Genomic DNA, 17,251 nt, shown 5'->3' with positions numbered 1-17,251 from the left:
TAGATTCCTTGATGTGGTTTTCTCTTTGCACAATTTTTTTTGGTTTTTCTTTCCCTGGGGAGAGCTTTTCTCTTTTTAACTGACTGACTGCTCCCGTGTTTTTGTGAACTACAGCAATCAATTATCAATGGCTTCTGTCAGCTGCCAGTGGAGCTTTTCTATACTATCTTGTTTTTGCAGCTACTGCTGTTTTAGTTGCTTGCAGGTAGAACAGCAGTTTGCCTGGCTCTGTACATCAGGCACTACTTTTTAGATCTTTGTATGGTGTTACTAAGGAAGTGTCTCTTGACTGATATCTGACACCAAATATTTTTTGGCTGAAAAACCTGTTTTCTAACTATTTTCTGTCTAAGGATGCAATCAATAGTACATATAACTGTTGATGTTTGTTTTGCCTGTTCCTGAGAACCTCCAGAAGGATGGACACTTCATAAACTCCCCCAAGCCTGTTCTAGTGTGTTGTCATCTTTATCTTTAGAAAGTGTTTCCATTATATAATTTAATTTTTCCCTTCCTGTGATTTATATTCCCTGTTTTGTCCACTGTTATGGAGATACATTGTTGTAACCCAATACCCTACTGCTTTAAGAATGGTATGTCCCTTTAACCCTGTAACCCCTGCAAGACCAATGGACTGACCCCTGTGATGGGATTGGCCTGAAGCCAAGGCTGACCCCTCCCCTTTCCTGACCCATAGAAAAACCTGTACCCGGGTCTGGACTTCCTCTTTTTATCCTCCTCTCCCGCTCTGCTCACATGGAAGCCTAAGAATAAAACAGAATATCAACCCTGGGATAAAGAACCTCTAATATCTCGACCGTTCTACATGAAACAGCATCCCAGACCAGCTCTGCAGGGTATTTGGGGAGCAGGCGAGGCACAGGGTGCTGTTTCAATACATTTATGCTCATTTACCATCATCTTTTGTCTAAATTAGTATAGTTCCCTCAGCCTTTCTTTGTACATCATGTTTTCTAGAGATCTGTTTTTTTGTTGCTTTTACAGATTTGACACTTGATCTACTCCATATTATTATGGGCTTTTTAATGTGCAGCATCAAGAACTGGAGAATGTGGACTATGTCCAGTATTTTAGCTGAAGTCCTAATGTACCATGTAGAGTTAAAAAAATACTTTCACATTTTTTGGTAGTATGTCCTGTGTTCTGTGCTGATCTAAGCTTGTTTCAGAATATATTGTTCTTCTAGAGCAACTCACGAGTGATGTTTTTTTGACCTCACCTGCTTCCACAGCTGAACTAGGATCAGGTTTTCTTAGATCGCTTCACACTGAGTGCTGTATTGGTATAGCTGTGAAATTATTGCAATATAGACATTGCATGATGCAGACTTCTGCTAAAGCCTTAGATCATTTCAGCTCTCAGGTGGTCATTATCTCTAAAAACTTGTATCGCTGTTAAATTTGAAGAGACAAGTAGGTGGAAGGTATTTAAACCATTACCCTGAACATGAAAACACTTGTGTATTCATACAACTGCAAAGCTTATCTATATCACTTAGTGAAGGCATTGGCTTGCAGCAGGTACAGAGAAGGGTGAATCGAGTGAAGGGTGAATTGTCATTGAATTCCTATCTTCATCTGTAGCTTGCTAATACTCAGCTTCTATGATTTAGATTCTCTGTGACAGTAGTGAAGTAGACCCCTATGTTGCCAGGGTTATTGTACTAGTAAGTATCAGTAGTGGGTGAGATGTTTCTTCAACCCTCTTCTGCAGTGATGGTATGCTTTTAAAATGTGTCCTGTTTTTGTAACTGCAATTGCAAAAAAAAGTAATAATTTTGGAAAGGTCAAACTCCTTCAGAATGGGGACATTTCTGTTAATCTAGGGCATCTCCCTATTTTCCAGCATTGACTAGAAAAAGTGAGAATACCCCTTAGTAAGCTTTTTCATATTCATCAAAAGAAGGCAGGAATTTGGATTTATATCCTTTATTGGGCTTTATGTAGCAGGCACATACAAATTCTGAAATTAGTTGCTTTCCAAACCTCTTGGAGCAGTGTTAAGTTGTAGATACATTAAATGTTCTTTGCTTAAAAATATGAAGTTTTCTGTTTCTGGTGACTCTTGAAGGATAATACGATTTGTTTGAGGGAATTGTGTTTTGAGTTCCTTTAGCCCTTTATGTATTGATGTGGGTATTTTACTTTAAGATTTTTTTCCACTAAGTTGATTTGGGGCTTATTTAAGTACTAGATAAGGAGGAAGCAAAGATCTTTGAAGAGCATTTTTCAGAATATTTGTTATCTTGCCAGTTCTTTACAGTCAAAACCAAGGGGAACTGCTCAGGAGCCAAGGCAGATCCTGGTGTACAAGGGGGTTTCCTGAGGCAGGGAAATGCCAGGGCAGCAGAGAGAGCCACCCTGAGCCTGCAGCTCTTGTGAGGCTTGGGCGTAAGGCTTCAAATAACTCGCTTCACGAGACTTTTAAAAGGGCTTACGGTTGTTCATGTACTCTGAGTTAGATGCATGGGAGAAATACTGACAAGATATTTTCAAGAGGTCAAAATAACACAAAAGACTTTACTGACAACTTAAGAAAAATAAAATAAACTTTGGCAAAAGATTTAGTGTAACATTCAATCAATATAAAACACTTCTCGAAGCATTAACTTGACCAATTCAACTTAGCAAATGTTAGACCCATTCAATTTCAAGTTACTCAAGAATGCAAAGAAGAGGGAATTAGAAGAAGGAAAAGGAGAGAAAGAAAAAGATACAGAAAGGCACACATAAAGGGACCAACTCCTGGATTCCAATGATGATAGAAACTCCAAGAAGTGGTAGGGTCTAAACATATGCTTTGCCTCATGTTCAGCCTTAAATACCCCTTGACCTTCCTGAGCCCTTCCCCCAGGTTGGACTTCTGGTCATTTGGCCACTTAGGAGCTGGGTTAGAGGCTCCAAGGGCAGGTATGGAGCACTGCCTCTGGTGTGCCATGATTGACAGCCACTGCCAGGCTGGGATACAGGCTCTAGGCGTGGGGGGTATAGGGCAGTTGTCTTTGGGTTACTGTATGATACTGCACTGCCTCATCAGCACAAGGTCCGACCTGCTCCTTCCCCCACGCACATGCATCCCAAAATGTCTGGAGACATCAATCTTTCAGGTCTCGCACACACCCCCACACCTATAAAAAACAGCCTAAGGAGTGCTAGTGAACACGGTGTGCTGTGGTACAGTAATTTCACGACCATAAGGCGCACCGGATTATAAGGCACACCCCCTGGGAATAGGCAAAATTTGCAACTTTGTAGATCAGATAAGGTGCACCGGACTATAGGGGACACTCTTTTTTGCAATGAGGCTCCGCCCCCAGCTCCCTCCATGCGGTTACTGGACGAGGCGCCACCTCAACCCGGCAGCCATTGGCCCCCGAGCCCACCTGTACCCGGCGGGGCCGGGGCATGCCCGCAGCCCCTCTGTGCCGCCTCTCCGGGGCCAGGCTGTGGCCGCCACCCCTCTGTGCCGCCTCCACAGGGCCGGGGGGTGCCTGTGTAGGGGATGTGCTGCCTCCATGGGGCCAGGGGGCGCCTCTGGAGGGGCAGCTCCACCTGCACGGGGCCGGGGCGTGCCTCTGGAGGGGCAACTCTGCCTGCACGGGGCCAGGGTTGCCTCTGGAGGGGCTGTGCCGCCTCCACGGGGCCGGGGCATGCCTCTGGAGGGGCGGCTCTGCCTGCATGGGGCCGGGGCATGCCCGCCGCCACTCTGCCCCGCCTCCACCTTGCAACCATGGCCCTGCTGGCTCCCCCCGTGGCTCGCAGCTCTCACTTCCGGGTAGGCAAATTTTTTGAACTTTGTCCATCAGATAAGGTGCACTGGACTATAAGGCGCACTTCCGGGTTCCGGGAAAAATTTTAGTCAAAAGGGTGCGCCTTATAGTTGTGAAATTACTGTAATTTGTGTGACAGTTTGCATGGAAGGGTGCGTAGGAAGGATGCTGTCATCCCACCACCTCAAAAAGTCCATTCAATTGGTGGTCATCACCCTCCCAGAAGGAGCTTATCTGTGGTATCCACATAGCAGAAGGCTATGTCCTCTGCACTCACCAGAACTGATGTAGCAGTCCAGACAGTGCTCCCACAAAAACTTGTAGCCACCCAGGTCTCAGACTGTAGGACATGCCAGAGGCTTTCACTAGTACATGATAGCACTAGTGAGAACACCAGCGTGAGGTATGGCCAAATAGAAGATCTGCTCAGCCTGATGGCAGAGCTATGAGAGGAAGTAGAAATGTTAAGGAGCATCAGGGAGTCTGAGAAAGAGACAGACTGACAGAACCATACTCTGCCCTCCCTGAGAAAGAAACAGGAACATCCACCAGAAAACCCCACAAGAACAAGGGGATCCTGTATCTTCCCCTCCCCAGGCAGAAGGCAATAACTTAAAGGAAAGGAGTGAATGGAGGCAAGTTATGCTCAGGATGGCAGGCAAACTCCCTACCTTGCCTTCCCAAGTGCTTCTATACAACAGGTATGATGAGGCTCTGGATCTGGGGAAGGTCAGTCAATTGATGATAATCCGTCTACATCAAGGTCAGAAATGTCTACCCCCTATATCACAACCACCTCCGCAAGGAAGAAAAGATGGGTTATAGTTGTAGGTGACTCCTTCTGAAGGGAACAGAGGGTCCAATATGCTGGACAGACCTCTTAGACCTCTGCTTCCTTCCCGAGGCTTGGGTTACTGGCTCAGTTTGAAAGACAGGTGGCTGCAAAGAAAGGCAGGAACCTCCCTTGGAATGGAAAATATGACCCCCTTCCCTCTGCATTATTATAACTTTGAAATCAAGGGGCTTTCAGGCAAAGATATGGGAAAATGAATAACAGTTCTTTACTAGTGTGTATATGTATAACAAGGCAAACAACCAACAACAATGGTAACAACAACAAACAAAACCAGACCCATCAACAGCCTTCTTTTGGTTGCAGGCACTTTCCCCTTCAGTGTAGTTATGGTCGCAGCTGGCAGGGGCGCTGTTGGCTTCCAGCTGGGCAGGGCTGGTGCACTGATTTCCCTGGGGCTGCAGGGGGTGCTGTGGTGCTGTTGCGATCTGGGTGTTGCTTGGGGTGATAGCAGGTAAAGAAGCAGGAAGGGCCTTTGCAGGGGTTTTACAGAGATGTTTATTTCAGCCACGTGTGTGCACAGTTCAGGGTTCAGAAGCAAAGGCAAAGACCTGATCTGAGGGTCTGGGTTAAGTACATGGGATGAGCAGGGCGGGGGAAGAAGCATCAGAGACCAATTACCAGGGGACATGGGGGTGTCACAAGGGTTGGGTTAGGGCATGAGGGCCAACAGGGAAACAGGATGGGAGTGACCAAAGACTGAGGGACAGGGAGAGGGGGCATGGGGCTGACCAGAGAACAGAACAGAGGTTTGCTATGAGGGAAGACCCTTATGTCTCTCTAACTGAGGAATGCCTTTTAGGATCTCCACATGCTGCAAGTTCGGGTGTCTCTCTGCACGTGGGTGTTATAAATTACTCAGCAAAATCGAGTAGGTCACTCAATAAGGCAATTTATTAGTTTGTTGATAAGGAACAGGCAAGCAGCACTGGGGACACGGGGAGTCTGCGCTCCTCCAACACGTCCATCTCACCTTTGGTCACTGCCCCTTTTATAGGCAGTTTCTTGGTGGACTGTGACATGCCCACTGTGCTGGGGTACAAGTCTGAGCAAGTGTTAACATGTTATCCAGCACTCAAACAGCAGTGGCTACAAGCTTCCACTAGGTCTGAACAAGGCTTGAACATGTTGTCAGGTTACACTCCTAGTGAGCAGGCAACAGTAGTGACAAGTCTGCTCATGTCCACACAAACCCGTGTTTTCCTTATACATAAAAGTGGATAAAATTAATAATTATAGTGACAAAATGATAAAAACACATAAAACTAAACAACTAATAACTTACAGCAAAGTGGTTTAAACAAATATAATGAAATCATTAGATTTTCCTGTGCCTCATGTCCATGTTTTACTTTGGATTTGGTATTCTTGTTTATATTGATCCCATGGTGTATTTTCATAATGACACGAATCACTATGTAACATCTCACAATCCCCCATCTTCTTTTTTGCTTCATTGATTCATGTCTGTTTTTTTAAATTGAGCTAGTGTTTTTTTGTGCAGGGGTCTGTTCCTTATTATTTTTAGCTTATATTATTAGTTTGAGAGTTTTTTCTGAGATGGCAAGTTCGGGATCGATGGGGATGGCTGAAATTTGCATGTCTTGAATTATCAAGTAAAACATGGAAATAGACATGGAATTAGACATGGCAAAAATGGTAACTTTAGTACTGAACACCATAATATGAGTTCTGCTTTTTTTCACCAGACTGTATTAAACAATTGATTTTACTAATATCTTTGAAGGATGTAATTTCATTTTTTAACTGGGACTTGTGCTAGTCTTTTAATATCTTTTGTTAGCTGAGTAATAACTTTTCTGTTATTATTAATTTGTAAACAACATTTAGGGGCTCCTGAGGTAATAAGACCCAACAGGGAAATACCAGTGAATTGTCTCAAAGGAATTAAGGGGTGTTTCTCTAGGAAGGTGACATAGTTGACAGCCCACCTGAGGTGCCTTTACGCCAATGCACACAGCATGGGCAAAGAAACAGGAGGTAGAAGCCACCGTGATGCTAGAAAGTTATGACCTTGTTGTCATTACTGACACTTGGTGGGATGAAGCAACTATTGATGGCTACAGGCTGCTCAAAAGGGACAGGAGAGGAAGGAGGGATGGAGGGGTTGGCCTCTTTTTCAAGAAATGCATAGACTTTGAAGAGATGTCTCCAAAGAACAGCCATGAGCAGATCAAAAGCTTATGGGTAAGAATCGGAGACCGAGGCAACAAAGGGAACCTTGTTGATGTTTACTACAGGTTGCCCAATCAAGGGGAGCCTATTGATAAAGCCTTCTTGCTCCAGCTGCAGGAGACATCATACTCTCAAGGTCTCATCCTGCTGAGGGACTTCAACTACCCTGACATCTGCTGGGAAAGTAGCACAGTGAACTGTAGGCAATCTAGGAGACTCTTGGAATGCATGGAGGACAACTTTTTTGAGCCAGATAATAGACAGTGCTACCAGAGGGGATGAGATACTGGATCTGATGGTCACAGACACAAGTGAGGTAATCAGAGATATCAAGATTGGAGGAAACCTGGGCTGCAGTCATCATGCACTGGTGGAATTCTCAATCCTTAGGGATATGGGTCTGGTGAAGAGTAACATTAGGACCTGTAATTTTAGGAAAGCAAACTTGCAGCTCTTCAAGGAGTTAGTCAAGAGGACCCCTGAGGAAACTACCCTCAGGGACAAGGGAGCAGAACAGCGCTGACAGATCTTTAGGGATTCTCTCTGTAGAGCAAAAGATCTCTTGATCCCCAAGTATAAGAAATCAGGCAAGGAAGGCAAGAGACCAGCAAGGATAAGTCAAGATCTTCTGATCAAACTAAAGGACAGGAAGGAAATGCCCAGGCAGGGTAAGCAAGGACAGGTATCCTCTGAAGAGTATATGGACACAGTCCAGTTGCATAGGGATGGGATCAGGAAGACCAAGGCACAACTGGAGCTAAATTTAGCAAGGGGCACAAAGAATAGTGAGAAGGACTTCTACAGGTATGTCAGCCAGAAAAGGAAAGTCAAAGAAAGTGTATCCCCCAATGAACAAGGCTGGCAAACTGGTAACAACAGATGAGGAGAAGGCTGAGTTAGTCAACAATGTTTTTGCCTCAGTCTTCAGTGGCAACCTCTCTTCCTACACCTCTTGAGTGGATGGACAGCAGGATGGGGACTGGAGGAGCAAAGTCCCTCCCACTGTAAGTAAAGATCAGGTTCATGGCCACCTGAGGAACCTTAATATACATAAGTCTTTGGGACCTGATGAGATGCATCCCAGAGTCCTGAGGGAATTGACTGATGTAGTTGCCAAGTCACTCTCCATGATATTCAAAAAGTCATGGCAGTCAGGTGAAGTCCCAGGTGACTGGAAAAAGGGAAACATTGCACCCATCTTTAAAAAGGGTAGAGAGGAGGAACCTGGAAACTACCAACCTGTCAACCTCACCTCTGTGCCCTGGAAGATCATGGAACAGATCCTCCTAGAAGCTCTGCTAAGGCACATGGAGGACAGGGACGTAATTTGAGACAACCAGCACAGCTTCCCAAAGGCAAGTCCTGCCTGACCAACCTAGTGACCTTCTATGATGGAGTGACTACATCAGTGGACAAGGGAAGGGCTACAGATGTCATCTGTCTGGACTTCTGTAAAGTCTTTGACACCGTCCCCTGAAACATCCTTCTCTCTAAATTGGAAAGAGATGGATTTCAAGGGTAGACTATTTGGTGGATAAGGAGTTGATTGGATGGTTGCATACAGAGAGTAGTGGTCAATAGCTCAAGTGTTTGGATGGAGATCAGTTACAGGGAGGAACCCTAACCAAAGGAATCACTGGGCTTTTATACACTTGCAGTCTGTGCACCCAATCCAATGGTGATATTTAGGCTGGGGTCTTCTCATTGTTCATTGTCTCCTGCAGTCTCTTGATGACCAGACACCTAGCTGGCCAGAGCAGGTCTGTTTGCCCTGCTTGCAAAGGGTCAGCACCAGTCCATGGCTCATTGCTTAGGACTCCAACCATTTCCTCCTACCCAGGACACAATTTACAGCTTGCACATGGAACTACCTGCACTACATGTATTCCTCAACATTCAGCAAGGCCAAGTTGTGCTGGTTTTGACTGGGATAGAGTTAATTTTCTTCACAGTAACTTGTATGAAGATGTGTTTTAAATTTGTGCTGAAAAAAGGGTTGAAAATAAAGAGGTGTTTCTGCTACTGCTGAGCAGGGCTTACACAGCATCAAGGCCTTTTCTGCTCCTTGTACAACCCCATCATTGAGTAGGCTGGGAGTGCACGAAGAGTTGGGAGGAGACACGAATGGGACAGTTGATCCTAACTGACAAAATGGATATTCCATACCATATGACATCATGTTTGGCATCTAAAGCTGGGGGAAGAAGGAGGAAGGGGGAATGTTCAGTTATGGTATTTGTCTTCCCAAGTAAATATTATGTATGAGGGAGCCCTGATTTCCTGGAGATAGATGAACATCTGCCTGATGATGGGAAGTGTGAATGAATTCCTTGTTTTGCTTTTCTTGTGCATGCAGCTTTTGCTTTCCCTATTAAATTGCCTTTATCTCAAACCCATGAGTTTTCTAGCTTTTGCCCTTCTGATTCTCTTCCCCTTCCCACTGGGGGGGAGTGAGCGAGCAGTTGTGTGGTGCTTAGTTGCCAGTTGGTGTTAAACCACAACACAAGTGCAAGGTCCTGTACCTGGATTGGTGCAATCTTGGGTATCAGTACAGCCTGGGGGATGAAGGGATTGAGAGCAGCCCTGCAGAATAGGACTTGGGGATATTAATGGATCAAAATCTGGACATGAGCTGGCAACTTGCACTCACAACCCATAAAGCCAACTGGACTGTATCAAAAGAAGCATGATCAGCAAGTCGAAGGAGGTGATTCTTTCCCTCTATTCTCTCTTCTCACCTGGAGTACTGCATCCAACTCTGGACTCCTCAGTTCAGGAAAGACATGAACCTGTTGGTGCAGGTCCAGAGAAGGACCACAAAATTATCAGAGGGATGTGATACCTGTTCATTGCAGGGGGGTTGGATTAGATGATCTTTAAAGGTCCATTCTAACCCAAATCATTCTATGATTCTTCTGTTAACAACCTCCAGTAGAATAACTAAAATGTTTATCTGGAGATAAATAATAAATCATTCCTATGAGGAGCTGCTTGTCCACTCTCATTCATAAATATTTTATCCTGGTCTACAAGGATAAAAACTGTCCTCTGATATAGCAAAATGACTTCTGAATCACTGGTTATCGCTGAACAAAGGTAGAAATTCATGTTAATTTTCTGACAGAACTAACTTTCGTGCCTGTTATGGTCCAGTTATTAAAGTTCTTAGAAATGCCTCTGCCCAAATTAAGGTGCAAACGAGACCATATGCCAGTGTCAATACTATGAGTTTTATTTTATAGTAAATATGAGAGAGAGAGAGAGAGAAAGAAATAGAAAATTGGTGAGAGGGGACAGAAAGAGAGTGACAGAGACAGAATAAGAAAAATATCACCATCCGTGGATCCCAATGATGTTCCATTGATCCTCTCCAGCTAGTCATCTTGGTGGTGAAAGTCCCTCCCAAAAAGCATAGAATCCCTGGCTTGTGCTAGGTCGGAAAACCCAGGCATCTCCCGGATGGGGGGGGAAGGGGGGGAATTTTCCATTGTTTCTTACAACAGACTCCGGTTTTGTTGCATCATGTGCAGTCCTGTGATGCAAGGTTTCAGGAATTACTCTGGGTGGCACTTCGGGGGCTCTTTGATGGATTATGACACCACCTCAGCTACCTCTTAAGTAAATGTCTCATGGATATGGCCTGTGGGGTTGGGAGTTCCACAGCTGGGTCAGTTTGTGTAAGGAAGGATGAGTGCTCACTGCCTCTGACCAGAGGTTACACCCGAAACCTCCTCCCCCCCACCTTGTTTTGGGGGGGAGTCTATGTAAACCTGGCTTCTATGGCCTGTGGTGTCCTCCACCCCAAACTCAGCCAGGGAAGAATTTCTGCTGTTTTTGGCTTTCATGTGGATGCATCTTCTCCTTCAACCTTGTTTGTTTTTCCCAAGACCTGAGGTGATTAAACAGTAGTGAGTGCTCTTTATCTTATCTAGGGGGCTTAATTCGAAATCCAAAGTTCTTCAGGGAGGCTTCTGTGGTTGTAGCTTCTTTATACAGTTTTTACTATAATGGGCAAAACTTCATAACAATGTTTAAGGCATGAACCATTTCAGTCCCTGACAGTGCCAGATAGCATGAAAGTAGTAGTTGTAATGTTACTTACTACTGTTGTATCTTTTTTGTTCCAAGAGGTAAATATATTTGAAATAAACTATGAGGTTGTAATGCCAATGCATTTTCTTTAGAAGAAATTCAGTAGTTAACCTGTAACAAGGACTGCCAATGCAAAAATGTCAGTATTAAGAGCTGAGAACCAAAAAAGCAGACGTTTAGGACCAATAGTATAAGAAATATTTGAGTATTCAGTATGTATTAAAGAATCTAGAAGAGCTTCTTGCAGATCTTGTTTTACTGAGAAGCATTTTTACTTAGCTGATAATTTTTCTCTATTACATGTAAGACAAAGAACTTTTCATTAAAAGGGGGGGGGTTGGAAAAATTTTCTTTTTGTATTGTGATATTAAGGATGACAGTCCTGAACTCATTTACTTGCCTCATTGTAAGAGAAAATAAATAACTAGCATGTTAAAAAAAGTACAAATATCCAGTAATTACTGTAGAAGTAGCACTTATTGCAACTGTAAAAGCCTCTTTTTTCTTCATTTTAGGTTTGAAAATATTTTATGACTGATTTTTTTCCTTACTATACGCCTGATATTACTTGAATTTTCATGTTCCTTTCTTTCAGTTGTGAATATTTACTTTAACCTGAAACTTAGAAAACTATAAAAATCAGCATATTACTGAGAAATTATATTGATTTATTGTCAGCATGCTTATGTTTGAAAATGCACAGTTTAAGTATTACTTTAACAATTATAATAATTTATTATATGAACATAATTTAATTAAGATTTTTCTTTGCTTATGGTTCTACAGTCCATACAGTGACACTGTTTCTTAATATCTTTGGATGTTTGGCCTGGTTTTACATTGATCCTACAAGAGGGGTTGATTTTGGATTGAGTATTCTCTGGTTCTTGCTTTTTACCCCTTGTTCCTTTGTCTGCTGGTACAGACCACTTTATGGAGCTTTCAGGTAAGAACTTCAGCTTGACTTAAAATCTTTTAAAAAAATATTTCACTTGTTGAAAGGCATTAACATTCCAGAATTTCTTTGTTTATCGTTAAGATAATCCTTCAATGTAATTTCATTAGAAACAAGTCAAACAATTACCATTAATTCCATTGCTGTATCTGAAATGCTGATGGCAATAGTTAGGAATATCATAGAATATACTTTAAAATATTTTAAAACCATTAGCTCCTGAGAACACTGAAGGTCCCAGGGTGCATCTGAAATGCTTGTACATCAATTCACATAGTATGTGAAACAAGCAAGGTTAACTGAAAGCATCAACTCCCAGAGCTATGATATCATTGGTATTAGTGGGACCTGGTGGAATGAGTCCCACAGCTGGGCTGCTGGAATTGAGAGCTACAGGCTGTTCAGGAGGGACAAGCAGAGCAGGCCAGGTGGAGGAGTTGCATTGTATGTAAGGGAGATGTTTGATTGTACAGCCCTTAGTGTTAGGGATGATGTGGTTGAGAGCCTCTGGGTGAAAATTAGGAGGATGGAAAACAAAGGAGATGTTGTAGTGGGTGTATACTACCAATTGCCTAGCCAGGATGATAGCAATGAGGAGTTATTCTATAGGCAATTAGGAGAAATCTCTGGACTGGTAGCCCTTGTCCTTATGGGGAGATTTCAACTTCCCAGACATCAACCGAGAATACCATATTTCTGTGACAAGTACAGTAATTTCACTGCTATAAGGCGCACCAGATTATAAGGCGCACCTCCGGGAGTCGGCATCCCGGAATCCCGCGATCGTGGAGTTTACTGGCAGATGATCAATTTGCAAACATTTTTCACAGATTGGTGTAACCTTTAAACGCAACCCCAAGCGTCCTCCCCATGCGCGGACCTTGGCACTCCCGCCCGCCCCCGGCTGGTGAGGCGGGGCTCAGGGCGGCCGCGGCTCGGGGAGGCTCGGGGCGGCGTGGGGCCGCCTGTGGCTCGGGGCGGTGCGTGGTGGCTCGGGCCGGCACGGGGCCACCCTCGGATCAGGGCGACGCGGGACCACCTGCTCCCTCCCTCCCCACATGGTTTCTGCTGGCCGGGGGCTGCCCGCAGCTACCCGATCCCCCCCACCCTGCGTGGCTCCTGCTGGCCGGGGGCTGCCCGGTCCCACCCATCCCGCAAGGCTCCTGCTGACCAGGGGCTACCCGGTCCGGCCCACCCCGCGCAACTCCTGCTGGCCAGGGGCTGCCTGGTCCCCCCCCACCCCATGCGGCTCCTGCTGGCCGGGGGCTGCCCACGGCTACCCGGTCCCCCCCACCCCGCGCGGCTCCTGCTGGTTGGGGGCTGCCTGGTCCCCCCCACCCTGCGCGGCTCCTGCTGACCGGGGGCTACCAGCTCCCGCCCCCTCTCGCGGCTCGACTCACAACTTGCACTTACAGGTTGGAAAATTTCACAACTTTGTACATTATATAAGACGCATCGGACTATAAGGCGCACTTCCGGGTTGGGACCAAAATTTTAGTCAAAAGGGTACGCCTTATAGTCGTGAAATTACTGTAAACATGGGAAATTCCTGAAGCTTGTGAAAGAACTTTTTAACACAAGGATTCAGGGAGCCCACTAGGAAAGATGCCCTCCTAGACTTGTTTGTGAATAGAGGAGGACTGATGGGAGATGCAATGATTGGTGGTTGTCTTGGCCACAGTGACCATGAAATGGTTGAGTTTAAAATTTTCAGTGTAATGAGAAAAAAGGTTAGCAGAGTTCTAAACTATTCAGGGAGCTACCTAGCAGAGTTTGTTGATTTTGAGGGCTTATTAGTCCACAAATGTTGGTCAGTTTTTAAGAACCACCTTTTAAAAGTGCAGGAGCAGGCAATTCCACTGTGTCAAAAGCCAAGCAAGTGAGGCAGAAGAACAGGGCGCTCCTTGTAGAACTCAAGAGGAAAAATAAATTGTATACTCTCTGGAAGAAAGGTCAGACTTAGCAGCAAAATTACCCAGCCATGGTTCTCATATGCAGGGAGAGGACATGAAATGCCAAAGGTGAGCTAGAATTGAAACTGAACAGTGTTTTATCAGACAGGAAGGGCTTTTTAAATTGCGCCAATAGCAAGAGGAGGGCTAAAGAAAACATTGGACTGCTACTTGATGATGATGGTCACTTGAATAACAGGGATAAAGAAAAAGCAGAGGCATAAAATGCTTTTATTGTCTTATTCATTAATAATACTGAGTCAGAGGACTGTGAGTGTGGTAACAGTCACTTTCCATTTGTGGACACTGAAATTGTGAGGGACCAGTTGTATCAATTGACTGTTCACAAGTCTGTGGGGCCTGATGCGGTCTGTGGGGCTCTGATCCAGGGCATTGTAGGAGCTAGCAGATGTTATGGCAGAATCCCTCAATAATCTACCAAAGATCTTGGGAGTCTGGGGAGGCCCCTGCTGACCTTAAGCTAGACAATGCTATTCCAATTTAGAAAAACTGCATGAGAGAAGACCCAGGGAACTACAGATGTGTTGTTAGTCTAGCCTTGGTACCTGGAAAAATTATGGAGATTATACTGGGTGCTATTGAAAGGCATTTAAAGAATAATGCAATCATCAGGCACAGTCAATGTGGGTTCACAAAGGCAAAGTCCTGTTTAACTAATTTGATATCTTTCTATGATAAATGTCACTTGCCTAGTGGATGAAAGGAAGGCAGTGGATGTACAGTAATTTCACGATTATAAGCCGCACCATTTTGACTAAAATTTTGGTCCTAACCCGAAGTGCGGCTTATAATCAGGTGTGGCTTATATATGGGCAAAGAACGAAAAGTTACTGTTTTAGTTTGGAAGACAGGTGTCTGCTGAGAAAGTCAGGAGCTTCTCTTTGAAATGGAGAATGTAAACCCCCTCCCTCCAAATTTTTATAATTTTGAAATCAAGGGACTTTCAGGCAAAGATATGGGAATTAGGAATAACAGTTCTTTACTAGGGAAATTAAAATAGAAATACAGTACTACAAAGAAACTCCAAACACTGACAAAGTCAGAGTACAACCTGACACTCTGTCAGGCAGGGTGTTGGTAGCAGTTTAATTAAATGGTGGTTGCAGTTCTCCTGCAGTGACAGATGTGATTCAGTTGAAGCAGTGCTCCTGTAGAAGGTGCAGTTTCCCTCCAGAGGTCCAGTGGTGATGTGCAGAAATTCGGTTTTCCTCTGGAGTCCAGTGGAGAAATGGGCTACCTTAGTGTCCCAAAACCTCTGTTTTTATTTTGGTAAGAAATGTTGGGCTCTTCCCCCTGGCTGGAGCATCTCCCAATGGGATGAAGTAATTTTATCAGTCACACAGTGAGACTCAATGGGCCATTAGCAGAAAATTACTCTCTGGAGGAAGGATGGATTGTGAAAAGATAAAGAACAATGCCCCGCCTGGTTTCAATGGATGACTCATTAGCAGAGTATCTGCCGCAGAGATAAGGATCACTGCCCCCACCCTCAACAGATGGTGATAGAATAGATACCTTTTATCACACTCTGCATTGTAACTTGCGGCTTATAATCAGGCGTGGCGTATATATGGACAAAGAACAAAAAGTTGCTGACACCCGGAAGTGCGGCTTATAATCGGTGCGGCTTATAATCATTAAATTACTGTAGTTTTTCCTCTGTTTTAGTAAGACCATTGATATTGTCCCTCACAGTGTCCTTCTGGACAAGTTGTCCAACTGTGGGATGAGCAGGTTCACGGTGTGCTGGGTGAAGAACTGATGGAAGGGCAGAACTCAAAGGTTTGTAGTGAATGGAGCTACATCTGCCTGGTGACTATTCACTAGTGGTATTCCTCAGGGTTCAATTCTAAAGCCAGTCAGTCCTGTTCAATATTTTTATCAATTATCTGGATGCAGGAGTTGAATGCACCATTAGCAAGTTTGCTGATGATACCAAACTGAGAGGGGCTGTTGGCTCTCTTCAGGAACAATAGGCCTTGCAGAAGGATCTAGATAGGTTGGAGCACTGGGCAACCATCAGTGGCATGAAATTTAACTAGTCCAAGTGCCTGATCCTGTACCTGGGACAGTCATGCTGAGCACAAGTATAGATTGGGAGAGGAGCATCTGGAAAGCAGCCCTGCAGAAAGGAATCTGGGGGTGCTGGTCAGCAGCAGGCTCAGTATAAGTCAGCAGTGAGCCCTGGCAACCAAGAGGGCAAACCCCATTCTGGGGGGCATCAAACACAGTAGAACCAGTTGGTCAAAAGAGGCGATGATCTTGCTGTATTCAGTGCTGGTGTGTCCTCACCTTGAGTACTGTGTGCAGTTGGCCCCACAACTTGGGAAGGATGTGAAAGTCCTTGAATGCATCCAGAGACGGGCAACCAAGCTGGTGAAAGGGCTGGAAGGAATGTCCTGTGAGGAGCAGCTGAGGACACTGGGTTTGTCTAGTTTGGAGAAAAGGAAACTGAGGGGTATACTCATGGGTCTCTATAGCTTCCTGGGGAGGAGAAGTGGAGAGGGAGGTGCTGAGCTCTTCTCCCTGGCATCCAGTGACAGGACGCATGGGAATGGTTCAAAGCTGGGGCAGGGGAGGTTCAGACTTGACATTAGGAAGCATTTATTTACTGAGAGGGTGGTCAGACACTGAAACAGGCTTCCTGGAGAGGTGATTGATGCCCCAAACCTGTCAGTGTTCAAGAGGCATTTGGACAATGCCCTTAATAACATGCTTTAACTTTTGGTCAGCCCTGAAGTGGTCAGGCAGTTGGACTGGATAATCATTGTAGGTCCTTTCCAACTGAAAATATTCTGTTCGATTCTATCTATATCTTCTACCATTGACAGTATTTGTAGGAAATATTTAATTTTGTATTGAGCTGATAACAGTTTTAAGAAAAATTCTCATTAAATCCGTATCCCTTCATGGGCAGGTTAATAGTTAAGGGTGTCTTTAATATTTGGCTTCCCGAATGAACTTCATAAAACTCTAGACTTAAAAAATCTTATGTTACTATGTGACCTGTAGTGTCTGTAATTGAAGTAGGCTGGTATTCTTAAAAATTAGTAGCTTCGGTATGTATTGATTAAATTCCAGTATTTTTCCTATTTTTTAGCAGTCTGGATTTTGAAAAAATTTACAAGCTTGACAGGTGGTATCTTAGTCTTGAAAAATAGAATGGTTGGTTTGAATGCAAAATTGAACTCTTTATTTTTTTGTGAAAATCAGCATGTAGACATTCTAAATTCCCATACTCTTGGAGTATTTTTTTTAAATTTTCCTTTTCAGAGTGAAATGAATTGGTACAGTCTCAGTTTAAATGCAGTATTTTTTTTTAGAGATAGACTGATAACCATAAATTGCAGTTGAGCATAACCTTTGGACTGAGATGTTTCTTTTTTCTAGCC

At 44.3% G+C, this 17,251-nt stretch overlaps 1 protein-coding gene across 3 annotated transcripts in view; it reads left to right on the top strand.

The window, feature by feature from the left end:
- The window catches only part of LOC117005084 (secretory carrier-associated membrane protein 1-like), an 86,858-nt gene that overhangs the window by 52,491 nt on the left and 17,116 nt on the right, over nt 1–17,251 (top strand). For all 3 annotated transcript variants that reach the window (XM_033076339.2, XM_033076337.2, XM_033076338.2), the window contains one exon: nt 11,718–11,877. In XM_033076339.2, the coding sequence (XP_032932230.1) occupies nt 11,718–11,877 (160 nt within the window). The remainder of the gene's footprint in view (nt 1–11,717; nt 11,878–17,251) is intronic.

Source organism: Catharus ustulatus, chromosome W (genome assembly GCF_009819885.2).
Source record: "Catharus ustulatus isolate bCatUst1 chromosome W, bCatUst1.pri.v2, whole genome shotgun sequence".
Lineage (NCBI taxonomy): Eukaryota > Metazoa > Chordata > Aves > Passeriformes > Turdidae > Catharus > Catharus ustulatus.
This window is presented reverse-complemented; position numbering and strand designations above follow the sequence as displayed.